The sequence below is a fragment of the Megalops cyprinoides genome, chromosome 10, assembly GCF_013368585.1.
Source record: "Megalops cyprinoides isolate fMegCyp1 chromosome 10, fMegCyp1.pri, whole genome shotgun sequence".
In the NCBI taxonomy this organism is placed as follows: domain Eukaryota; kingdom Metazoa; phylum Chordata; class Actinopteri; order Elopiformes; family Megalopidae; genus Megalops; species Megalops cyprinoides.
Window position 1 is genome coordinate 10,788,354 of NC_050592.1, and position 26,443 is coordinate 10,814,796.

The 26,443-nt window shown below is 43.3% G+C and overlaps 2 protein-coding genes across 3 annotated transcripts; both read right to left on the reverse strand.

Moving 5' to 3' along the window:
- Positions 1-323: 323 nt before the first annotated feature.
- Positions 324-3,188, reverse strand: slc50a1 (solute carrier family 50 member 1). Of its 2 annotated transcripts, XM_036539378.1 has the most exons (5): positions 3,111-3,188; positions 2,318-2,441; positions 1,938-2,099; positions 1,047-1,166; positions 324-785 (listed from the first exon to the last, which is right to left on the reverse strand). In XM_036539378.1, exons 1-5 carry the CDS (start codon positions 3,170-3,172, stop codon positions 678-680), a joined length of 576 nt encoding a protein of 191 aa, XP_036395271.1. In that variant the 5' UTR covers positions 3,173-3,188; the 3' UTR covers positions 324-677. The 2 variants fall into 2 exon arrangements, with proteins under 2 accessions (XP_036395271.1, XP_036395270.1); XM_036539377.1 differs by lacking the exon at positions 3,111-3,188 and having other exon boundaries at positions 2,318-2,719.
- A 4,150-nt stretch (positions 3,189-7,338) lies between these two features.
- On the reverse strand, positions 7,339-20,061 carry efna1b (ephrin-A1b). Its single transcript, XM_036539454.1, has 5 exons — positions 19,799-20,061; positions 8,529-8,824; positions 8,116-8,181; positions 7,906-7,992; positions 7,339-7,643 (listed from the first exon to the last, which is right to left on the reverse strand). The coding sequence occupies exons 1-5, from the start codon at positions 19,894-19,896 to the stop codon at positions 7,522-7,524; spliced, it is 669 nt and encodes a 222-aa protein (XP_036395347.1). The 5' UTR covers positions 19,897-20,061; the 3' UTR covers positions 7,339-7,521.
- Between the last annotated feature and the right edge of the window lie 6,382 nt (positions 20,062-26,443).

The following is a 26,443-nucleotide window of genomic DNA, read 5'->3' on the forward strand; positions in this document are numbered from 1 at the left end:
ACCCTGCAGACCGACGTGGCTTACCTTTTGCATATTATCAGTTTGTACAGCTGGATGTCTACTGGACACGGGACAATGGCAGTGCCTCAGGCAGGTGACCATGTTAATGAGGCCAAATCTCAAGCCACTTCTCCACACTGCTGTTTATTCTCAGGTGTGCACACATGTTCAAATTCATGGCTCAAATACACAAGAGGTTGTATAAAGTATAAAATTTATTTTCCATTTAAACAATGTCCATTTGCAAAAAAAAAGGTTTCCCCAATATACTTGCCATGAAATCCTTATATTTTTACCCACAATATTTTATGTACATGTGTGTGTATAAAAAAATGATAGTTTGGTTTGTAACAAAAACATCAAAATAACACCCAACCACCAAAACATTCAGTTTTACTAACAAGAATCAAACCTAATGGTATATATCTCTGTCACAATCATCAATCATTTGGAATCAAAATGTATGGCAGGACTGCATACTCATGAATATTCATGAATACCGAAGCAGCAGATTTCACTAGAGCCCAGAGATTTAAACAAAAAACAAAACAAAAAATGATGACTCTTGGTAGCAAACAGAATGTCCTCACTACTGCTGAGGCATTGGTGAGTGGTTCCCGAATGGTAGCACTGATGTCACTGTGGAGAGAGAAAAGGCACTAAGAGGTTATTCCCTCTCATATCTGTATCAGTTTATAAGTGGGTTTGTCCAGGCTGACTGGAGAAAACTTCCAAAACAGGAAGAATCTGACAAGGCTTGTGATGATTCCAGGGGTGTTGGGTACCTGAAAAAGGAGAAGACGAAGTGCTGAAGTTGAAACATTATGCTTTGTAAGGGCACATCTTGGAAATGCAAAATGAGAACATCTGGGAATGGCTATGTGCAAAGAATGCTGCATATTGAAGTTGATAATGGTACATAACAAAGACAGCAGTCCCTGTATCTTAACTATGAAATTTTGCTCATTGATTTCCAGCTCCAAATTTAGTCCTTGTTTCTTAGTTATCCTGACCTTATCATGATTTCCTCTACCCCTGTCTCTCACCATAATGTAGTAATCTTGGAGCTGAAGTCCATACAAGGTCCAGGAGGTAGAGGTGAGAAAGGTGGCCACAGTCAGAGGGAAGGAGAGACGCTCCACTGAGCGACTTCGCACAATCTCCATCTGAAACACAGTACACCAATGGAAAGGCAAGCTATTTGATGAAAAAGAAATGAGACAGGAAAGCATGGCCCAGAGAGAGCACAGTACAGAATGTCTAGGTGCTACAATGAGAAAGAGAGGTTAGGAGACTAATGATGTGGTATGTCAGCACTGACTGGAAACTACTATTGCATTAAACAGTATATATACCAGTAATGTACAGACTTACTGGAGACTACAGTATGTCATGACAGAACAGAGGAGCAACAGACAGAAACAATGGCACAATGATAGAGTCAGAACAACAGGAAGAAACAATGGGTTCAAGAAAGACGGGAAGAGAAGGACTGTATTTCACGCAGAGGGAGCGTTAAAACGTTAAACAGGAAGACACAGTGAGCGAGAGGAAGACAGAACAGCAAGAGAGACAGAACGAGAAAGAGAAGATAAATTTAGCAGGTTTATGCAACAGGATGGTCAGAGGAGTGTTTACGTCTATGTTTGGATGCTTAAGTAGAGAAACAGAGAAAGAGGTGTTACTTGGTATTGGCAAGTTGTGCAGATACCGGAACTGCCAGCACACACAGGTATATCCTCTGCACCATCCTGCTGTTCCACCCTAGCGCTATTGTGTACTAGCTGAAAATGACCTGCGCAAAGCTGGTAAAAATATGGTGAGACACTACTAATACCACTAATAATTATGACTCGTCTGCTATGTGTTGCTATCATTTCAATCAGCAGGGACAGGTAAATGTAGACAGTGTGCTCTGTGGGTGGCTGTGTAGTTACCAGGTCAGTCAGCGGGGACAGGTACATGCTGACAGTGAAGACGCTGCAGGCAAAGCCCAGCTGGGATAACTGGCTCTCTCCTTGGGTGAGGAACAAACTGAAGTACACCCAGGCCCCACACAGCACTATACTGGCAGTGAAGGTCTGTACCCACACAAGCCTCTGAGACACACAAACACATCGCATCAGTACGCTTCAGCACTGCAACACTGTTCACATAAATATGACTGACACGCACACGTTGCACTAGATAAACCAATGACCTCTGCAGCTCTGCTAACAATCCGCCCATCATACCTACATCAACGCACTGTACCATACAGCCTTCTGTACTGAATAAACAGGTGCACAAATGGGAACATACACACATATACACTCACCCGTGTTTTTGTGTAGTGGCAGTAGGTCAGGATGTACAAGGACTGCAGGGAGGCACCAATGCTATTGACAATGATCAGGGTTCCATCCTTCTTCAACATCCCATAGTACAGCCACCCCAGGTTACTGTGAACAGACACCAATGGAGAGACACACAAAAACCATGCATGTATCCATACACAATAAAGTTCCAGCATGGGGAACTGGTCAGAGGAATTCTTCAGCTGTTGATCTGCAGAGTTTCAGAACTCTCAGCGCTCTCAGCACCTTAGCAAGACAAACCGGTTCTTTTCCACAGTAATGCATACTGTCCCCTACAGCAGAAAATTTTACCAGGCAAATACAAGTTTGTGCAATTGTAAATTATTACACTGTAGAACACAAATTTAGGAGAAAAGGAGAGGAACAGGAAGTCACAGAAGTAAGAAAGACATAAATTAGACTGTAAATAATGATGACAACCTAGTGATAAGCCACATAACTTGTTTGTAACAATAGTGTTTTAACAGATCCTTTTTGTACTCTTCAGAAAGAATATTTTTACACTGTTCATTTCTTTCAGCCTATTTCCTGCGCTGACCTGCCACTTTGTCTTGTAATGGATTTGACCCTGTCTTCTGCCTTCTTATCATTTAGCTCAACAGTACGGAATACACACAATATTTAGAGCATTGATTTAGGTTAAACACAACAGTTGGGTGGGGGAGGGCTGGGATGAAGGTCGAGAAAGAGAACAGGGAGTGAAAGTAAGAATGAATGGACAGAGTGAAGTAGAGGGGGGAGGTTTGGTCGTACTTGAGACAGGTGGTGAGGAAAGGCAGAAACTGAACGTTATCTGCACTCTGACTCGCCCTCATTTTTTTCAGGTCGGTCCTAATAAAACAAAAACAGAGACGTAACTCAGCTAGTTTATCAGCAATACCATACGGACACCAGCGGACTGGACAACACCACACTCACAGAACAACAAAGAGAGACTTCACACGGTTTGCTCCTCTTGCTGGCTTTACTAGGCCACATATTCCATTAATTGTTCAACTTATTTGGAGGGTATCCTATATATACGTAGGATATATAGGTAATAAGACAGTTAATGTAATGACGTGAATACTGTAAAGCGAATGCATGTCAGTTTTACCGCTTGCAAACTGTTATTGGTGCATATGGTAAAATAACCTCATTGGTCTATATTCGGAAATAAAACCGTGCAGGTGTATAAATTCTGTTTACTTACACACCATACAATGTAGCCAAACTAAAAAAAAATATCTAAGTAGGTAACCGCACCAGTTATCATCTTCTATTCCACCACTGCAATACATTCAACAAATATTGACTTAAGCACACCCGAACAAAACTGCAGGCACACACAGTGAAAGTACAGTAAACACACTATAGACAGTAGATAGTAAGCTAAACAGCTAGCAAGCTAAGTAAGCAGGTGTAGCGACTACAGCATGAATGAAAGTATTCAAGCACAAACTGTTGTACAGATAGGAACTGGCTAATACTATAATATTATTAGCCAAGTTGTATTGTGTATCCAAAAGGCTAGTCGTGTTATTTAGCAAGTAAAAGCGTTATGTGTTATTACACTTACAGTCCAGTCGAAAACATTCCAACTGTAAACACGATGCACGCACATGATAGAAACTGCAAAAAATCCATAGAACGAAAACAAAATATATGTAACTTTCTAACTATATATTTGTGTTTACCCTGCTAATACCCTGTCGTCACCAATGCTATCTCATAAGCTAACGTTACACTGTCAGTAAAACTCAAACTGAACGCTGACGACTCAAGTAACCTATTTCCGTATTTGTAATCTGTAGTCCAAAATTCTCCATACTGATTAGCAGACGTTGATGGGCGGATACACTTTGATAAACCAATCATAGAACCGTTGTCGTGACGACTGATGATGAAGTTGTGTAGTCCGGAAACGATGCATCTGACTGTTCACCATGCGCGACGTGTTATACGAATGCATTTTTCTCACAGTACTTCTGCATTCACCTTTCTTCTATTGTAACCTCCCTTAAATGCTATTAAATGCTCCCTTAAATGCTAATTTACATGGTTCTTGTTTTATAATAAGCCATATGATTTTTAATAGCCTATGATCCTTAGCTCTAGCTGTAATCGGAGCTGTCTAAAATAGTTTGCATATTGAATTCGATTCGATGTTAAGATATTACTGGCCTATTTGAACTAGAAAGTTTCAACTTCTTTGCAAAATATACATCTATTTTTTAGGGTTTTCCTGAATTATTTGTCATTATAGGTGATAATTTCTATGCATTGTACACTGTCCTTGATAAATTGCGTTTTACTATAAAAAAAAATCTATTTTTAAGAGATAAAGACCAAATAAACTAATAATAACAACAGTCTTATAATTGGTTTATTATTATTATTATTATTATTATTATTATTATTATTATTATTGTTGTTGTTGTTGTTGTTGTCATCATTATCATCATCAGTCTCTCTCTTGTCAGCATGAAAACAAAATTTTATTTGGTTAAAATTTTTGACAGGGAGAAGTATAGTAAAAAAAGAACTTTTTTTTAGTGATTCCAACCATCTCTAAACAGCCCTGTTGAAAATAAAGGAGGCCACCATTTTTTTTTTTTTTTTTGGCTCTGGGTGTAAAGCCACAGTGTTCAAACACAGCAGCACTGATGGATGTTGAATTTTCTCAAGGGAAAAAAAAAAGAGCAAGTAAACCACAGAATGGACAGCGAGAGAATGGCACCATCACACTTAGGTGTCAGTTTGTTCTCCTCCGCTCCTCCCCTCTCTCCCCATCCCGCTTCTCTCCTCTCTGTTTGGAAGATGACTGGAAATTCCTGGACAGCATTGTGTTGGTAAACTGTGCCAACAAGGGGAATGATAAAAGAATGAAGAGAGTGTGAGGCCACAGAGGCGGGAATGTAAGAGGGGACTGGATGGCAATAGACAGCAAGAGAGTGACAGAGAGCCATAACAACGGGAGACGAAAAATGGCACATTAGAAAGGAGGAGAAAATAATATCTCACAAAATGGAAAGGGACCATACCTTACTGTGGGGAAAAAAAATTAGACCTATTTCTTTTTTTTTTTTTTCAAAATTGTCAGTGTCATTCATTTTCCAAGGAGGGCCTACACTGTAACATAATGCCTCTCCCCTTGGAAGCTAAGAGAAATATTGCACAGTTGCCCTCTGTAGCCTGTCACAACTGGAGAGACAGAGTTGTTACATCTTAGAATCCTGACTCAATGGGTTGAGCAGATGTTCTTCTACTGATCATTATTCAGTCCCTGTAGTGTTGAAATGTTTGTCCCCTACAAAAATCTGTTACAAGGAAGAGCTGTAACGTCAGGTTGCTCATATTCTATAGTGCTGGCATATGAATAAAGCTAGTTTTAGTTCAGATGAAAGACAGATGAATGTGAAGGAACAGGAAAATGAGTGGGATAGGATAATGCAGTGTTTTTCTGCACTAGAGTCAAGTATTGTACATGCTAGGGTATCTGTATATCTGTACAAAACCCCTTTCTTATATTTAACACATGGCCATGTGTTAACACTGCTGTAGAAATGTAGCATTCTATTTGGATAAACAGCAGAAAGAGGAAACAGATGACCTTAAGAGACATTAAACTGCTAGATCAACAAAGACTTTGTAGATATTTTTATTTCATTTAATAATTGTTCACATTTTGCATTTAACAAATCTATTTTATATAATTTTCTCTATGTACACATTTTACATACACATGTACAAGATAACACAAAACAAAACAAAAATCCAAACATACTGACGGAGTATTAATCGGATCCGATTACAGCTGTGTCTGTCATTCAAATAAGACCCCCTCTTACACTCTGTCATATTGTGTGGTTTGGGTGAGCATCAACTTTTCTGCAGCATAGACACTGTAAGGGTGGAAGTAAGTATTTATGTTTTTACAGAAGCTATTGTTAGTCAGCTCAGGTCATTTTCGGCAGTGTCTCCTCATATAATACTCTGTGCTGGGGCTAAAAGGTGCTACAGCAGGGAAACCCAGCTCCCCTCCGGTGTAGATACACAACTCACAGTATTATTTTGTCAGATAGTATTTCGGTCTCTAACTCTCATTAGTCCACCCACCCATCCTGATCCATGTCATCCCACTCCCTCTCTAAATGTCACCTTCATGCTAGTAAACGCTTTCATTTGTCAAACACAAAACCCATTACAAACAACGACAAAAAAAGACAACTGTAAAAGACAGCACTGTTCTTTTAAAATTGTGGTGCACTCTTCATAAACTGTCTTCAAAAAAAGAATGTTGGTACTTATGTCAATCTGAATTGATCTGTGGTTGCGTTTACTACCGTTTTGACATGAGTACTACTAACCTGACTATGTGTTGGTTTGTACTCTGCTATGATCTGTAAATGTAAACATCGTATGTGCATATTTACTGCGAAGGTCTATTATGTAGTGTGTTGCATTTAATGAGTACTGTCAGTAATGCACTGTCCAGTTTGAACAGGAAAAGGCTGAACATTTTTACCTGATTAATTGAATGCTACATTGAGAAATGCACAATTTGCATTAGTGAACCTATGCTTATACACATACACACACACACACACATAAATATAAATGTACAGTATGTAGGGTTTGAATATTACACATTTGTGAGATGATCACTGTAGTCTTTGGCTCAAAATGAGATGATTATTAACTGAAAAATAGATTAGATACTGATATTCATATCTATATAGGTAATAGAAATACTCATTTAAATTCTAGTTTTCCTTTTGTTTTCACATTTTGTTCCACTCATTTTCAAAGTGTTTTTCCAAAAAGAATCCAGTTTAGTCCAAATAATAAGGATAAAAAGGATGGGAAAGAAAAAAATTTCAAAATGATCCACTTCAAAAAACATGGGTAGAAGAAAAGGAATCCTTCCAAAAAATACTCTTGATGTCTTTAAAAATTGTCCATTCATCCTCACAAAACGCAACTCAATGACTCACTCAACATTACAACATTCTGTCAATACACATATAAAAAAGCTCTTAGAAAATATTTTCAGTCCTGCTACCAATGACCAGCATTGGCTTTGCACATCTGTCTCTGCATTGCTGGGTCCCCTACAGACCGCTGTCAACGTAGTCCATTTCCCTGAAAAGTCTCTGGGATTTGTAGTTCCTCTGTCATCTTACTACAATAACAGAGAAAGTAAGACTGGGATCACTGTGAAAAGGAGGGACATGGAAGCCATCTTCACTCCTGAACTCGCTCCCACGCTTTTCTGGACTTCAGGGACAATCACTGCAGGATCATCTGAGGGAGAAGAAAGAAGGGGAAAAGGCTGTGAGTGAAACCGAAATGGATTCAAACGGAGAAGCGAAGACTCTACACCCCTTACACAGAAACACAGAGGGCAAGAGACATAGTATCACTGTCAACACCCGAAAAAAAATTAATGTGGAACGAAACATGAAGCACAATTAATAAGGGTGATAACAGCCGGGGTAAAGCAGGAGTTTAATGTGTGTAGATGTGGTACAGGGCTACATTATAGTAGTAGTAGTAGTAGTAGTACCTGCAGGAAGTCTGTTTGATGGGTTGTGCACTCCACCTCCACCAGCTCCTCCACTTGATCCTCCACCCACCTTGCTTTCCTTCGTCCCTGAATGACACAACAGAGAAATGATTATAAACCCAATGAAGACCAGCGAAAGAGGCTAAATGTCAACATTAACAGTGAGCCAGCGTTCTATAGCGCAGTGGTCATGCCAGTAGTGCTTTTTACCTTTGAGTCCAACAACGTCCACCCTCAGTCTCATACACTCCTGTCCATGATGGTGGAGGGGTTTTGCTGGAATAAAAGTAGACAGAGGGTCAATTACCCACATATTGCCGTCTTATTCCCAGCACCTGCCCATCTCAGTCACACAGGCTAAAGCTTCTCCACTGACTCCTACAGTAATGTCCTAAACTAAGGTCTGGGCAATCCACCTCTTGACTTGCGTAAGATGCAATCTTGGCAGTTACACAAAATTTGTCTTGAACAGACTCAACAGGTTTCACAAATAACCCCCAGCACGCCGATCAGAGCAAATGACTCATGCTGTAATAATGTTAAGATGGACAGCTGCACTTGGGACATTTTCTTTTTAAAACTGCGCTGCGGTGAAGATGGGTTCGTCCGACCGGGACACTTACAGATGTAGTAATAGCTCTCGCCCTGCCGGAACTCCTTGCCGAGGGTGAAGGGGGTGAAGCGCTGAAACTTTTCGGAGAACTTCTCGGGGGCGTGGGCGGCGAAGGGGTGCGAGCACTCCCAGCGAAGCTGGTCGAAGGACTGTGGCCGGCACGCCTCGTAGTCCTCCCGCTCCACCATGTACAGCACGTACCGCTCGGCCTCCTGGGACAGCACCTCCCCGCGCACGTAATGGGGGCAGATGATGTCCAGGTAGTCGTTAATGCGCACCTCCACCGTGTACTCGTCCCAGAGGAACCTGGGTAAACAGACGGGGGTGTGGGTTATATATTGCAGCCGCAGCACTGATAAAGCAGCGTGGGTTTATCATTTCTCTGCTCTGGACCGGGGAATCAGAGAGAGGCATGGCTATTAATATTAATGATTATGACCACTGATCTTTTTGCTGAGCCACTGAGCTCATCTCGTAAGGAACTCTGGGACTTTGACTTGGGGGGGAGGGGGGTGAAGAGAAAGAGATGGCAACAGAAAAAGAGGAATGCAATGTCCAGGTACCCACTGATCCCACCTCCCACAGGAACAGACAGATACTGAGAGGGAGCCATTAGTAGGCAGGGCAGCCGTTTCCCTGGATTTGTCCCGCAGGACTGCATTCATACAGACACATACAGATGAGTATTCATATCTGCAGCACCACAGCACAAAACAAGCTGCTGTGCGGAGGTGTGCACACACGCATACAGACAGACACACACACACACACACACACGCACACAAGCAGGAGTCAATCTGCTTGTGTGCAGGAGTCTGAATCTGAAGTGCAGTATGCAAGTGTTTTATCGTCTGTGTCAGCATCTATGAGTGTGCATATGAACTGGCTTCTCAAACACGAGGCTTGTGCAAACCTGCCCACCAGTGTTTCTATCTGGAAAAAAGTGAAAAGAGAGACTGGTTGGACTAGTTTCGTTTTCCCTTATTTATTTATTTAGGCAAGAAGAAACTATTAAAACACCCACACTTTCCCTCTCAGGTCATCCCTCTCTCCTCCCCCTCCCTCCAAATGCTACAAGGGCTGATTTCCATGGAGCCAAAGCTATGATTTCTATTACTTAGTATTCATTTGGCAGATCCATTTACAGAGAGTGGCCTGCCTGGCTATCATGGCAAGATATATGACATGCATATCATAGCAGCAACAAAAACAAGAATATGGAGGGCTACAGACCAGTTAGCAATGCAGTCCACAAACACCCATCTGCTTCATTTGTCTGAGTACCCTCTGCTCTGTCTGCACAATCATCTCTGAGTATGTTTGTCTCCATCCGCTTTGAGTCTTGATGCCTCCATCTGTCTTTTTTTATCCATCTCCCCTTTCCTGTCCCCAGTTCCTCCGTCATTAAAGACTGAGACAGTCTGTCTACTCCTCTCTCATTCTTTTCACCTCCAAATTCTTTTTTTATGATGTTGTTTAAGCCCTCTCTGTCTCCACTACTCTCATCATGCCCCCACCACATATGCTTTTAATGATTGCTATTGCAGTTATGCCCCATTAGTCCTCTAAACTTTCACTATCACACACAAAAAAAAAACACATTTCAAGCCAGTCAACAGACGGGAGAGAGATGGCTTAGTTACTCCTCAGGGTGACCGATTCCGATCTACTCCAAAAGCCTTCATATGCATATCTCCGCAAAACATCACAGCCACCGGCACAGTTCTGTGTGCCACCCTCCTTCAGCTCCACGGAGGAAAAAAAAAAAATCATTCGCTTGTTTTAAACGCTTCAGAATGCTTCAGCAAACAACATAAAGTATGCTAGAACCGGTCAGAAAGAAATGATTTTCTTTTTTGCTGGTTGACATTATCAGATGCGTGCTGCGGGGGGAGCGGCCGTGCACGCTCTGCTGACTCCTCATGCGGCGCACGGCTTCTCCTCCACCCCAGGCAGCGCGACTGACAAATGTGCCAAGAAAATTTCCCTTTTAAACTGATTTTCTCCTTCAGGGAAGTCTGTACATTTCCATAAAATCTACTTTCCACCCCCCACGCCCCCCCAAACTAAACACACTGGGTTTGTGACATTTTCTAGGGTGTGTTCTGGGACATGGCCCTGGCGTGTGACATCTGACCAAAGCGCAGGAAAAGAGGTGTCTGCTCTCTCCCTCCCGCCCTCCCACTTTTTCATGTTGTTTTTGTTGTTGAGACCCCTAGTCAGGGACAGACACTCTGGCTCCAAGCCCCCCTCCCCCAGTAAACCCCCTGCCTCTGTCTCTCAATTAAAAGTCATCCTGTCAAAACAGCAACACTGGGCTTTGAAAGCAGAGTCTGTAAACCATGCTTGTTAGCGGATGGTAACGTTCTCCGCATCTCTGGGACACTTCTTTCATGAAAGACTGTTTCCAAACAAGGGGGGGGGGGGGGGTACACTGCAGAAAATGCCAACATTTGCATGCAGTAAACTAAATGACCGTCAATTTGTTGTGGCCACTTTTAGTTCCACGTGCATACAATCCAGGTCTAAACCTATCACATCTGCAGGGGGCTTCATGCAAACTACCATAATATTTTGACTTATGTCCTTTTTCCCCAAATGACATGAAATGAGTCAAATATAGATGGCAGAATATGTTTTCCGTTCTTTAATTTTGAGTTCAAAAACTGGGTCATTTTAATTTTAAATGTCTTGCAGATCAACATCCTCCTCCTGCCCTGGTTTCCACTCTTTGCTTCTTACACTGTTACGGTAGACATGTAGCTACAACACAAACACATGTTTATTACAGGAAGCATTTGGCTAACTCCTGTCTGATCATTAATTGAATTACATTCAATAACCTTTCCCTGGCAAACTGTCAAAAAGCACTCTTCTAAAACTACTTTCTCTTCATCCTTACTCCTTTCTTTTAACCCTGACTAATTAAATGCTGTTTCTGGTATGGTTTCAATATGGTCATTGAAGTGAGGGGAGGGGGGTTAAACTGGGTATAATTAAAACCAAAGACATTTAACAATTACCCAGGGGGGGATGAGGGGTATTGCACCACGCCTCCTCTACCCCCTAGGGCTAAGTGTTTGCAGCGGTGAAGGGGGCTATTCAAAGGGTCGAGGCATTTAAGATTTAAGACTGATCACAGCAGTGAAATGTCTGCTGTCAACATTTTAAAGAGAAATTGCAGTATTCACACATAATCTCATTCACCAGTTAGCAGAAGAGAAAAACACTGCAGTAAGCACTACCATGAATTTATCAATAATGTTTTTCCTGCTTTATTGAATGGCGGTACTTCCTGGAGAGAGCTGCCAGGAGTCTGGCTTTTTGAAGCAAGTTTTTGGCGGGGTGGTGTGAAGTTGGCTGGTCGACTCAGTCAGACCTGGAGTCCTGACAAATGAACCCAGGTTTTTGGCTTCACAGAAATCGATGACCTCAGAGAGCTCTTCCTTCACGTATACGCCCATGCATCTCTGCTGTTATGACGGGGAGGACGGGCTTCAGAGTTGCACTGATGTGATAGATATTCGGCTGCAAACAGTAACCTCTTTTCTATGTCCCGGTTCCCTCTCTTGGTCCTGCCACGGTGTGTCCGAGCAGCAGTTCCCCCCCCCACCCCCCCGGCCAGCGCCTTCGGGGGCTCTGCCGACCATCTGTGCTGGGGTCCCTTCAGGGGCCCCGGGTAAAGCTGCCCGCGCCCTGGGCAGTGTCGGCACATCTGTTTCTCAGGTTCCGCGGCAGCCTGGGGCCCGGTCTCTGTCTGACTGCTCCAGCTCTATTAATGTAGCCTTTACCGCCAACAAGTCCGGTGGGGTCTCAGACTCAGGACGACATCCAGAGTAGGTGTGTGTGTGTGTGTGTGTGTGTGTGTGTGTGTGTGTGTGTGTGTGTGTGTGTGTCTGAGTGTGTGTGAGTGTGTGTGTGAGCGCGTGTGTGAGAGCGCGTGTGTGAGAGCGCGTGTGTGAGAGCGCGTGTGTGTGTGTGTGTGTGTGTGTGTGTGTGTGTGTGTGTGTGTGTGTGTGTGTGTGTGTGAGAGACACAGGAGTGTTTGTAAGCAGATGGGGTGAGAACTGATTTGGGTTGTCCTCCTGCACCAAAGCGCACAGCTCTCGGTAGCAGCAGAGTGTCAGCGAGGTGGAAGTGTGTGAGGGAGTGGGGGGAAGGGTGTGGGGAGGGGGCTGAGGGTGACATCAGACAGATAGGGGACGGGGGCTGAGGTGTGGGTAACGACATGTGATTATTGGGTGCATTGTAAATGTCTCCATTTTGCTATGAAAGACTTTAAAGTCATGAGTCTCTAATCGCGCCCTTTACTCTCTTCAGCCAACCCCGCCCTCCCTCTCTGTCTCTCTCTCTGTCTCTCCCTCTCGCTCTCTCTCTCTCTTCACTGTGTTCTGTGTGTTCTCTTTTTCTCTCCCAGTGGAATGTTAGAAACTGTCAAGGAGGTCGTAAGGGGTCAAAGGACGGGGTTACAATTCGCACACACTCCCACATGAGTCAGCACGTGAAAAACTCCCAAACACACACACACACACACACACACACACACACACACACACACAGCGTCAGCATTCTCTCTGCGGAAACAGATGCGCGCTGACTGCGGTGCAGTATGTAACACACACAGGTGCTGAGCCCGTGGGGACTCTTTACAAAGTGGGCACATGTCCTGTCAGGGATCACAACACTTTTGAAGACTTGTCCTCACAATGGCAGGCAATAAACCCGCCTGCTCTCTCCCTCTCCATCACACACACGCGTACACACCGAACTACATGAAGCTTTTAAAACGGATTACAATTTCTAGCGGTGCCACTGTTACCGCTACCGCTACTCCACAGCGAATTCTACAACCTCAGATGTTAATGTCTTTTCGATTAATAATTATTTTCTATCTGAGAGGTGCTTTATTAGTTCCACGGATGAACGCCCTGGAATGTTGGGCGCCTAATCTCCCAGTCCAAACCGGGATTACTGCGCCGAGCTGTGGCTTCACTACGTAGCATTCATCGGCACCAGACCCTGTCTAATGGGGGGTTTAGAGTCATCAAAGACATGTGAGGGGGACAGAGAAAGCGAGAGAGAGATTTAATTGTTTTGGAATCGCAAGAGTTATGACATTGTACTAGGACTAATAAAAAAGGAGAGAAAATACAAGATGAAGGGATTTGCGCGCTCTGAAAAGTGTGAAATTCAAATAGGAAAACATTAAGTGCGGGCTGGTTGACACAACCAAATACGCGGGAATTAAAACCGCTTCATGAAGTCTAGAGTTATTTTAAAAATGTCAACACAGCTGTTTCTTTCTCATACAAGGCAATTCTGCGCAATTTGATATTTTTCTCTCATGCCATCCATCTCTGTCAATTGTCCCCTCCCTCTATCTGTCCATCTTTTATCTCTCAATATATCTCCTCTACCCCTGACCCCTCCCCTCCCCTCCTTCCCTTTCTCCCTTTCTTTCTGAAAGTTAACATAATATACCAGGCTTCTTCATTCTCTGTGAAATTTGTAAGACAATCTCTCTCTTTCTTTCAGTTGCTCCTTTTCTCTTTCTACCCCCTTTCATTCTCTGTCTCTAACCTCTCCTCCTATTTTAACCCTTTCCCTCCCATTCTTATCCTCAAAATGAACACAAAATACCACCTGGTGAGTTGCTTTGATATATAAACTGTTGTCTTTAGCAGGTGTACAGAAACACTGCATTTAACACATGAATCTAGCTAATGACAGAAAAGACGGTGTCTGAAAAATAAATTTATTGCAACATGTCCTGTACAAAAGTGCAAAAATATTAAAATGTGTGACCACTCTATAGGGGGCGCTGGAGAAATGTGCAAACACACTACGCTGTATAAGCACCGATGCTGTGGGAACAAGAAATAAATCTGAGAATCCACCCACAAACAGGAGACACTGCTTAAAACTGAAAAAACAGAACAAGTGATATTTACCTAACAGCAGTCACGCATACACAATATTCACACGCTGTCCGCCTTTGTCCGCACATTCACACAAAGCACCACAGTACGACTGCACCAGTCACAATACGGCTATCGTATCCGGGCTTAGTCACACAAAAACGCAATAATCACAGGAACAACAATAACCAATCCTTACAGTAATGAGTAAAACAAAAATAATCGTGAAAAGGCTGTGAGACTCCTTGATCCTCAATGGAAAATTACTTGGAGGGGGGCAGTAAAAAAAACAAAAAGCAAAAAAAAAAAAAAAAAACAAGGAGGGCCAAACTAAAGGAGGGTCTGTGAGAAAGTGTGATGTTGGCAGAGGGAGAGAGAGAGAGAGAGGAAGTCTGGAGCAGAGATAAGGAGGAGAGAGGAAGAGCTGAGGGGTAGCCGAAGGGAGAAAGGGGGCTATGGGGTGAACGGGCTACAAGCAAAAAAGAAAGATGAGACGGGGAACTAAACAAGGGGTTCAAGGGAGAAAGAGAGCGACAGACTTTAAATGTACAGGAATGTGTGTGTGTGTGTGTTCAAGACTACTTATTGTTAATCATTAATTAATTCAAGTTAAAAGCTTTGGCCAAGGCAGGTTTCCAAGATTTTAAAAGCATGATAAAGCAGGAAAACACATTTGCAGCAGAGGTGTGTGACTGCGTGGCACGGAGTAAATGGGTGTGTGCTTGCGTGAGTCTGTGTGTGCGTGTGTGTGTGTGTGTGAGGGGTAAAGTTTATTGTATTGACAGGATGCGTAGTTTTCCCGGGAATACACAGTCTGAGGAAATACACTTGTTCAGATACATGTGCGTACACGCACACTCACACACAAACACACGTCTAATGCTGCCTTGCTTGTAGCTTTATATTTGCCCTTTTTCAATCTCTTTTTTTAAGATAATTGACCTTCTCTTAATACAGACAAATGACTCAACGGAGAACTACCATGGAGGTTTGGTGAGCAACTTCAAACCAACAGACTTACCTTCTCTACCATTATCATTAAAAAATGCAGATTTGCCATGATTGGTACGTATTTAAAACAACAACATAATGGTGATTATTGTGTCTATAGGTCATCAGAGAAGATTAGTCTATAATCTCTGTACGTTTTCTCAGATTCAGTTCACTAGAAAGAGATTACAGACCAGGATAAGAGATGTGGGGGAGGGGTTGGATGTACAAGGCAAATTGGGGCAAAAAAGCAAAAAGCTAGCAAGGATGTAAAGGTGGGGGGGTAACTGAGAAAAAGAGTGTATGACAAAAGGTGAAGGATGGAAAAAATTATGCTACAAAAACTGGTGAGAGATGAAAGGAGAGGGGGAAGAAGAGACAGAGATTAAATACAGTAATGTATAAATCACTGCCTCTTTGTTAATCTCCTTCCTACCTAAAGCTGTGGCTTTCCCCACCCTCTGTCTCTCTCCCATTGCTGTGTACGCACAGACAGGCTCTACCACCTCGACAACAACAACTCCAGAGTCCAAAGACAGACAGTGAGGGGGGAGGAAGAGGACAGGAAAGAAAATACAGTCACCAGGTTCAGAAATGAAGACAGGATGAAAAAAACGTCAGAATGAGAGGGCCTGGCAGAAAGTGAGAGAGAGGGGAGAAGGAGAGGAGCTCTTTGACTGGAGGAGTGATTAATGATTACCTGTTGCCAAAAAAATGATAAAAGTTACAGAAAAATTCCAAACATTTTTGGATCTGAGAGAAAGAAAAAGGGAGGGAGAGAAGAAGCTGGCCTGGAAAATAGGAGAGAAAGACTGGAGGAGGGAAAACACAGTGTGTGGGATATGGGGATACATTTAATAGAGAGAGAAATGAGGGAATGGGCTACTGGGCAAACAGAAAGGGAAAGACAGTCAACTGAACTCTGCCAAGGCTGCTCTGAACTTTGCACACCAAGCCTGTCTGGGGGGCGGGTGCATCAGAGAGGGGAAGAGACAGGTACAGAGTGGCAGAGAGAAAGAGCGAGAGACTCAAGCTTGGCCAGACAGCAGGAGAAAGAGTGGGGGAGTGAAAGAAGGGGGGGAGAGGTATTAAAACAGCACAGGAAAACTACGAGTCAAACATTGCAACACACTGTTACATGCTACGCTGAGCAGTAACAATCCTCTAATCAATCACTAACATGTACTACATACTATGTGTACTTGTGCAAGAGTATGTGTGTGTCAATGCATGTGAGCTTGAGTCAAAGATTCGTAAGCACCTGGTGATACAGTCTCCAGTAAGGCCACTCCCTTTACTGACACAGAAATGAAGTCAAAAACACACTGGAAACCTTTCAGTAAAACAGCTTCGGGGGGGGGGGGGGGGGGGGGGACTAATGATTAAGCTGTTAATAACACTCGCACATGCAGAATGCGCTCACACTGACACACACAGCAAGCAGAGACAGGCAGAGACAAAAAAAAAACCTGATGAACATGCACTGTCAAAATCTGGGCCCTTTAAAACGTTGAAGAAAACACAGCGCAGCACAGTCCCATAATCCAACAGGAGCAACTTGCTTTAGGGGTGAGCACTAATGATTGAATCACTTATAGCCAGGCTACAAACATTGACTCTCTCACTGACACACAAAAACAAACATGCAGACATGTAGCAACACTGAGCCTTGGAACAAGACTTCTGACACACTGGTGCACAGCAGCACAAACTCTCCAGTATCTCACATACACACACTCGGTCATACATGTAACCACTGACAAAATCCGTGTGGAAGTCTACTTTGCACCAGCTAGGGTCATTCTTTTCACCTAATCAACTGAAGTCACTTCTCGCAAATCCATTAGCTTTTGCTTCCTTATTGATACAACTGATGGTCATTAAGACTGTCCAAGCTCTGACAAATCAGGAGAAGAAACAGAATTTATTTGAGGCAGGGGACTTTTGGTTAATCAGGAAGAATAAATCATTGCTCTACATGTACCACTCTCTTTTCATGGAAATAGGGATTAAATGGCAAGAAAAATTTAACGCTGAAATTCAGTAAAAAATAGCAAAGCCAGAATCAGTCACGGATTACAGCTTTATTTGCAGAAGTGATTATTCACAGACCCATAAGTCTTATGTCCGGAGATATAACTTAATTTTCCTTCTCAGAGATTTCAGCTGAGGCCTTCTCAGAAATGGGAGGGGGGGGGGGGTGTGCAAGAGCATGGAAAACACAAGAAAGGAGTTGTCCCTGTGTATTCTTGCTTGTACTTTTGTGCGAGGTCAGTCAAGCCACCAATAGGAACAAAAAACGATATGCAAAGATTCTGGAGAGAAATGACATAATACATCCATAATAATACACCATTTGTGATGATGGGTATGATTTGCCCAACAACTACTGTCCCACCGATATCACATTACAGTCTAGTTTAAACCTGTGTGCCTGTTTATTTGGTGGTCAAAATAATAGTCAGCTTGTTACTGAATGCAAGTATTTCTTGGCTTCACTCCATCTTTCACTGCACTGACCATACAGGGGCTATTGTATCTGATCATGTGTGTGTGTGTGTGTGTGTGTGTGTGTCTGTGTCTGTGCATGTGTTTATATTTAGCACCCAAAAGAGGGATTTACAGTATGGTTTTTCTCGTTTTGGTTATACAATTTTAGTTCTACTCTGAATGTAGTCCACTACAGGATTATAACAAATGTGCACAAGATTTTATTGTGCACCCAACTGCTCTCTTCTACCCTACCTCAGTAACTGTAGCTCTCACATTTCTTCCTCTTTATCTTCAATTCCCCCAATCTCATCCGACCTAAAAACTCTGGAGTCCAGTTTCTCACTCCATCACTCCCCCTCTCTCTCTGCTTCTTTCTGAGCGTGGCCTAAAAAGCAGGGTTCAGATTTCCTCTCCTTTGGTTCTCTCGCTTCTCTTCATACTCTTTTCTCCATTTTATCACCTGAAATATGGGAGGTCATGTTTCCGCCTGCCTGGCTATAGTGCTGTGGTGGTTGATCCGAGAGAGGTCTCCGGATCTCTGAATGAATAGCAGGGTTGTCGATATTAAGGTGGACTGATAATGTTGCAGTTACACAGTGCTGCACTGGTTTGGCATTGCTTCTCATCACAAATGTGAGAACAGACTCCTTAAAAATCACTGCCACTGTTCCATTGTAACTTTTTTTTCCATAGATCTGCCTGATAAGTCACTTTGGGTTGCTACCTTAGGTTAAGCTGTGACACTATAAACTCTCATAAAACCAGTGCATACATGAGAATGATTATTAGGCAGAGCACAGTCTGACCCTGAGAAGGGTAGCGTTGAACATGCTGACAAAGCTAAAAGGTTTAAAGTGCTGGTCTCGCTACCGAAGATTCTATAAAAGAACACTCTCTTTCTCCAGTTCCACAGTAAAAGGCCAATAAATCGTATACCACTCTCTCCCTCCTCACTTTGCCTAGTCATTTATATCGATTCTGGCAAACGGTCGTATTTCATTCTGACTTCACAATCGACGCTACAGGAAAAAAAAATCTGAATTTACAAAAACAACAGGAAATGTGAACTGATGAGCAGCCACCACATACACTGCTACCTCTGAGACGTCTTATCATTGAGTCCTGTTATATTTTAATTGCGCCTTGTATCCCAGGTCAACTGAGACTCAGCAGGACTGAATATAGATGAAATGCGCACATACACATACTGGTCAAGTTCGTTCACGTCTGTCTATTTATTCCCGACCATATGCCTGTCTCAGTACATTACGTGTAGCTATATATAGTGTTTCCGTCTGTGTATCTGTCTGAGCATTTATTTGCCATTCTTTGAGTTAATGACTCCTGCATAGTGATCACTCTGTGTTGGTCGCATGATATGGAGCATAAACGGCTAAAAGTGAGAGGGTAAATTAGTTGTGTAGCCACATGTTTGGAAAAATGGGACCGACAGATGCATACACGCAGAACCGAAGAAAACATCAAATTAGCCATGTATCATTAAGCATTCGATGCTACACACGTAAACTTCAAATGGGACTCGTCCTATATATATCACCGTGTTTCTGGATTCGTAAAAGTGGCAACAATTTACAGCGCGAAGATCACCTATTTCAGCGTAAATGAAAACTTTATGAAAGACTTAGCCAGTAGGTTAACTTGCGATACATACACAGAAGCTGTGCGTACAACCCGCAGCTCGCAAAACAGTTAAATACATGGACGGAATACAAATGAACAATTTGAGAGCACGTGACAAATATTAGCAAGTAGTAAACAATTCTAAGCTGTGCTGGAAGAATATAAAACTGTATAAGGCAACATATTAAACTTCGTTGACAAAAAATCTGAACGAAGATGCAATATCTAGAGTACTTACTTGGGGTTTGTGCTATTCCAAAAGACGCTGTGTCTCTCTGCAGATACGAACCAGGCGCCGACACTAACTGCAACACACACCAACCAGACCAATTCCATTGTAGTTTTGTGCGCGAAAGCAAAATTAAAATTGCACAAACGTAGAACGTTACGCTTGCTATGTGTCGGTTCACGCGTTATACGAAAGGAAAACAGCTGACCATTCAGCTAACACTCGAGCGTGGTCGATGACCGCAAAAATAACCGCGCTGTTTTTCAGTAATTGTTTCTGCTCTGAATGTCTGATGAGAAATTGGTGTTGTGAGTTTTGTTGAACGCCTACTAAGCGTAACCACGCCTCTTTTTGTTTAAAAGCCAATGGCCGAAGAGGATGTCTGGAACCAAAGCCTCTTGTTATAAATACAAGTAATAGGCCAGTGCCCCAGTGCAGTTCCCACCAATCAGAGAAGGTTTGAATTAAGCGACCGCACCTCCCTTGGAATATATGAATCAATTAAAGTACCGTTTGTTATTGATGTTTTTATGAACTGTGACATGTGGAGCCAATGGCAACAACACTTGTGGCAGCACATGTCGAGGATCTCTTCTTGCGTGAGGTAATCGTCATACTTACGCAAAACAAAAAAACACCGCTCCCACTTTTTATATCGGCTGTATCACATAGGCAGCAGTCCGTAAGTTAAACATCACACTGGTCGTTCTCAAATCACAGTTGTTACACGTGTAAAACGAACGTTTGTGGAATATTTACATTGCCTTATTAATTGCAATTTGATGACATTTGTGATTCAGCAATTAATTTGCCACCCCCCCCCCCCCAAACACACATGAGCACACATATAGAAGCTTACACATGGAATAAGGGTCTGTATCTCCACCTTCCTCTGTTAAACACAGCATACTCTACCGTAAAATATAAGCACTGTCTCTGCACTTCGTACCAATCATTTTAATCTGAGACAACAAGGCACAAAAATCATTGGCACTCAAAGCCACAAGCATCTGATGCTGTCACAGTATGACTCTCGCTGCAAAGTGCTGCCTAACTGCAGGCCAAGTATAATTCCTTTATCGCAGACTATATTTTAAATGTTTACAACATATTATACAATATACAAATAAATTAATGAAATGGCAATAACTTAGGGTGACCATACGTCCTCTTTTTCCGGGACATGTCCTCGTTTTGGGACTTAAAACATTGCTCTCTAAATGAGGACGTGTCCGGGAAAAAGAGGACGTACGGTCACCCTAAATAACTGATATTCTAACGTAAGTCATTTTGAAAAATATTAGAAATAACTTCCTTAAAACCTGGAGCTTTGAGGTTAATATATGTTATTTTTCTTGTAGGAATCTGCCTGCCATCCACACAGACACAGTGTCTCCTGCATGTGTTGGTCCTCACGCGCTAGATTGCCTCATTGACGCAATTATCAGGGTTAATTAGCCTGCACCACCCAGAGAACAAGGAGACAGGTATAAACCCAGCAGGACTGTGGCTACTCTGGCCTAAAATGGTCACCGCTGGCTCTGATCGAGGTATGCTGGAGTCGGTGGGGAGAGGTAGGGGGTGCAGAGGGTTATGGAGTGTGTCTGTTCACTGTCCCTTCGGGCTGGGACAGGCGCAAACACGCCTTGCTGCCGGCTCTGTGGCCTCCCCCTCCTCCTCCATCGGCCCAGCTGGGATCAGGACCAGGATCGGGAGGTGTTTTTCCATCTGTGCGGGAGTGGTGTCACATTGCTGGTGGAGCAGCGCTGTTGGACAAGGACCTGGATCCATGAGGGTTCTGCAGCTCGAGACTGCATTACCGTGCCCTGAAGTTGTGTTGTATTTGTGCAACACTGTGAGACCGTGGACAAGGGTTTTATTTTACATTTACATTTATTCATTTGGCAGACGCTTTTATCCAAAGCGACTTACATAGATTACAGTTCTTTACAATGTTATCCATTTATACAGCTGGATATTTACTGAGGCAATTGTGGGTTAAGTACCTTGCCCAAGGGTACAGCAGCAGTGTACCAGCGGGGATTGAACCGGCAACCTTTCGGTTACGAGTCCTGCTCCTTAACCACTATGCTACACTGCCGCCAAATACAGAGAATTCAGGGCAATATGTTACAAATATACCCCCCCCAATCACTTTCAATCTTCATTTCCTCTCTCTCTTTCATTCACCATCTCAATCTTCATTTCCTTTCTCTCTCTTAATCCTTCTTCCCTTATCTGTCTATCTCCAATCCATACAGTACACTTTGGAGGCCTAAGAATATTCACAGCTATAGCAGTGCAGTGGCACAGAGCATTTAACACATTCACCAATTACCATCTCACGCATGCCTGGCTATAGGGATATCAATGGACACAGGTCTAACCTTCACAATGGCTGATAATCAGGTATCACTTTGCATAACAGTCTGTGAGTCCCTAATGATTCAGAGTGCAAATAGGCCTGCAATATCTCCTTGGATATCCCCTCCGGATTCCTGTGCTGATGTTGCCCTAACGTTGCTCTGATGTTGTAACCCTCAATGCTTGTGTAAGTCCACAGCGCAGCTCTGGCCTCCAGGCTCAATCCTAAACCCGCCGCTGAGAATTATCCCTCGGTGATCCGCAGCAGAGCTCAGCCGACCGGCAGCGGCAGAAGCTCAGGGGCTGCCTCAGCGCTACTCACGGCATTCGCACTGGAATCTGTAAGAGTGATCCACCGCTGATCGCAATAATCATTACATCAAATAATGCCCTATAGGGAGAGAAAAATGTGAGCAAACCAGGAAAAAAAACAGAACAACACTCTGCACGAGTCAATGAGCTAAAATAAAGACAGTACTGAATAATGTTCATGAAAAGCTGTTCTCAGAGCTGCACTCTCCAGGACTTCTGTTTGTTGGTACAAATGCGTTTCCATGCTTCGACAGCATTTGTCAACACTCTTGTTCAACACTTGTTAAGACTTGATTATGTAACAACAGCAGTAACAAAAACAGAAACAACGCAGGTAACAGTTTCTTGTCTTAATCGCTCTCTCTCTCTCCCTAACCCCCTCCCCAGTCCCCCCCCCCACTTCTCTGGCACTACAGATGTTCTTTAACCTACTTTGGTTGCGCACCTGTATGTAATTACACGGCTGTAATTATAATTCCTGCTAATTGTATGTAATTGGTATGGAGCTCTGAGATTTGAGCAGGGCCACGAGGAGTCACTCAGGCCCCGAGAAAGAGGGAGGGAGAAAGAGGGGGGTGGAGGAAAAGGGAGGTGAACGAGGTGAAGGAAAGAGGGGAGAGGCAGAAAGAAAAACAAAGGTAAGCGGAGGATGAAATAAAGCAAGAGACGCAGAGCAACGGAGAGCAAGAAATGAAAATAGAAAGGGATTATTCCACAGAACTAAAACGAAACCTGCAGAGGTGTCCAACCCAGTTTCAGTCAACCACCCCAACCCAGCCAGAAGAAATGGGCTTGGAGACTTTTCTGGGTAGATGGGAATGGAGAATGAGTTATTCCACACTATCAGCAATGGCATTTTTCTTTCATTTCTTCCTGGGCTGTTTTGTAGTAGCCGAAAAACACACACTGTTGACTGTAACATACAGTTTTCAAAGCTCCTTCAACGACACATCTCTGTGGCGCGTGTTTCCATGTCTGAAAGACAGGACTGACAGGAGTGAGGAGGAGAATGAGCCGGAGACAAAGCCAGAAGGAAATAGGGAGTGAGGGATATCGTGTTAGAGGTGAAAGAGACAGAGAGAAAAAGAAGACAAGTGGAAAAGAGACCAAACAGAAGGGAAGAGCAAGAGAGCCGTCAAAGAGAATGGATGCTGAGAGTGAGTGAGAGAATTAGGGATGGTGAAGGGAGGTCAGAGGGAACCAGAACGAGTTGGTGAAAACAGGAATAAATGGAAAGATTTAGAGCAAGGGAGTGTAAGAAAGAGAGAAATAAAAAAAGGCAAGTAAACAGATGGCGAAATGGAAAGAACAGGAGACGCATAAACAGATGTAAACAGAGCAAGAGAGAGAGAGAGAGATAGGTGGGGCAACGGCTGTGTACCCCCAAGCAATTCCTACATGACAGAGCGAGATGTGCTATCTTCTCCCATCTCTCCCCCTTTTGTCTCTCTCCTCGTCTGCACAACCCCCCCTACAGCCTCCTGTCTCCAGCTCTTTCTTCATTCGCCATCCTTGTCTTTCTCTCCCTATCCCTCCCTCACATCAATATTTAGGGCAAACACATTCCAAAACAGGTCTTGTTTGAACGCTGACACGAAAAATAGTACAACGAGAGAACAGCAGTTGAAGTAAAGTTAAGACAGAAAACTTTCATATCTGCTTTCTGACTATAAAGAAAAGCTTAGTAAAAAAAATCAAATCAGTAATGGAATGGCACTCAGTCTTCATGGAATGTGGTTTCAGCACAGGACAACAATTACACAATAGGGATTCACAATGATTATTAGTACTTATTATTTATAGTTAATATGTCAATTATCGGTATGTCAAATAGCATTCTGACAAATCCAATAATTACTATAGTGGTCATACCAAGTATGTTTTGTGTTTGACTTGCAGTGCATTTCATGTAAGCAAAGAACTGTAAAACTCAAAATGTCGCCTGAAAGCTGACGGGGATTAGGTCTATAGGCATCTGTAGTGCAAATAACAATGTGGCATGACATTTCTTTTTAATGTCAGTGAGAATTGGAAATGTTATTCTGACCAGAGTCAATAAGAACTGTCAACAAACACAACAAAACAGACATTCCTATATAAGTATATGTGTGGTCCACTCCCTGCCAAAGATGTGCAAAAAGCCATGATATGAAATGAGGTAATTCAATTTAACTTTATAACACCCCCATCTCCTTCTTGCCTACCCTAAAAAGAACAAAGGGTGAAAAATCCATTTAATAGCCCATGTCCCTCCCTCTCTTATGGCGACACACTCTGACAAGCTGCTCCCTCTCAATGGGAGCACAAATGGGTCCCCATTCATTAACATGTAGGCGGACCTCCACTGTCAAACTGTACGGCACACTTCTGCACAATAGTGACCATGTTTCCAGTGTACAGGCAGGGGGGTGGGCTAAAATGCGGGGTAAATTAACTGATTGCCCCTTTGGGACATTCACCAATCTCTTGATTTTTTGCTCAGTCCAGTCCAGTAGAAAAAAATGCTCTCACCCAAATTTTCTCATTTACCTCTGACCTCTCTTTCTTCCTCTGTAATATATCCCTGTACCTTTTCATCCACTCCTCTGCCTCTCTTCTTTACTTCCTTTCTTTTATTCTTCCATCAAATTCACATGACCCTCATTCCTTTCTATTTCTCAATTCTATTCAATTTACTGCCATGGCAAACATACATTGATTTGCCTCAGCATGTATATGGTCAACAACTGGGAAAGTGTTAATACAATAGCAAACAAATATAAGAACTACTGCTCCCAGTTATGAGGCATCAGGCATAAAGTAATCATAATAAAGCAGAAAATGAAATAGATTGGATGAATCTCTATGGGGACTGAGGCTCACTGGATTGCTTTTGTGCCCCTCTCCTTCTCTCTCCTTCTCTTCAGGTTATCTCTCCCTGTCCCTCTCTCCCCCTCTTTTCAGGTTATCTCTCCAGCTCCCTTCCCCTCTCTCCCTCACCCTCTACCTCTCTCCCCCTCTCTTCACGCTATCTCTCGTCCTGCCTTCTCTGTGGCCCAGATGCCTAGAGCAGATAGCACAACACCCTGAAAGAAAAAATAATTTATCCCTCTCCCCCTCCCTACGTCCCTCTCTCCTTGTGTCTGTCGCCCCAGCACTCTATTCATTAACATCTTAATGAGCCCAGATGGGCTGACATTTACTTTACAGAGGCAAAGTGTGTCATGCCAGAGTGCATGTGTGTGGGTGTGTGCGTGTATGTGGATAGTGTGCGCGCGGATGAGTGCTTACGCGTAAGATTCAGTGTGTATGTATATATTCATCCGTGGATGATTGTATCAGCATTTGTGTGTGTGTGTGTGTGTGTGTGTGTGTATGTGTGTGTGTGTGTGAGTGTGTCCCTCTTCTACCACCACACGCCTATATGGGAAACCATGTGATACAACCACTCTTTAAAAAAGCAAAATGGTACATTGTTTCAAAAACCGAATCTGCCAAATGTGCTTACGCTTTGAAGACTCGTCTCACCCCGCATGCACTGTCATTCAGCTGGAGCCAGGAGCATGGAATTAAAGTGTCATGGGAGGGAAGTTCCCGCAAAGGAGGTCGGACGAATATGTTGAGTGTGTAAGCTTTTCCAACCCCAAAACCCCAATGCACAGGCCCCGACACACTCGCTCCCTTTAGCCACAAGACTGATGCCTCATCGTCTCATTGAGGGCAGAGTAGAGGTGGAGATATCTGTGGAACAGGTGGTGTGGGAGAGGGGCGACCGAGGTGGCCTGTGGGGTCATCCTCCGTGATGAAATGTGCCTATTGTGTAGAAGCGGAGACACGCGGTGACTCACTCACACACAGACGCAGACGCAAATTCACTGAGGATGTGATGGCTCTGTTTGTTGTCTCTCTGGGAAGGTGTGCATGTGGAAAAAGATGACCCTGGAACTGACTTACTCTTAGAACAATGACGGCCAGCTTTGCCTGTTGGCAAGCCCTTTC

Coding starts and splice junctions, on each gene's coding strand:
- efna1b (XM_036539454.1), bottom strand. CDS start 19,896: ATGGAATTGGTCTGGTTGGTGTGTGTTGCAGTTAGTGTCGGCGCCTGG. Junction 8,825..19,798: donor TGGAATAGCACAAACCCCAA/GTAAGTACTCTA, acceptor CTGTTTACCCAG/GTTCCTCTGGGACGAGTACA. Junction 7,993..8,115: donor GGACGTTGTTGGACTCAAAG/GTAAAAAGCACT, acceptor TGTGTCATTCAG/GGACGAAGGAAAGCAAGGTG.
- slc50a1 (XM_036539377.1), bottom strand. CDS start 2,512: ATGCTGGAACTTTATTGTGTATGGATACATGCATGGTTTTTGTGTGTC. Junction 2,100..2,317: donor GCCACTACACAAAAACACGG/GTGAGTGTATAT, acceptor TGTGTGTCTCAG/AGGCTTGTGTGGGTACAGAC. Junction 786..1,046: donor TCCAAGATTACTACATTATG/GTGAGAGACAGG, acceptor CTCCTTTTTCAG/GTACCCAACACCCCTGGAAT.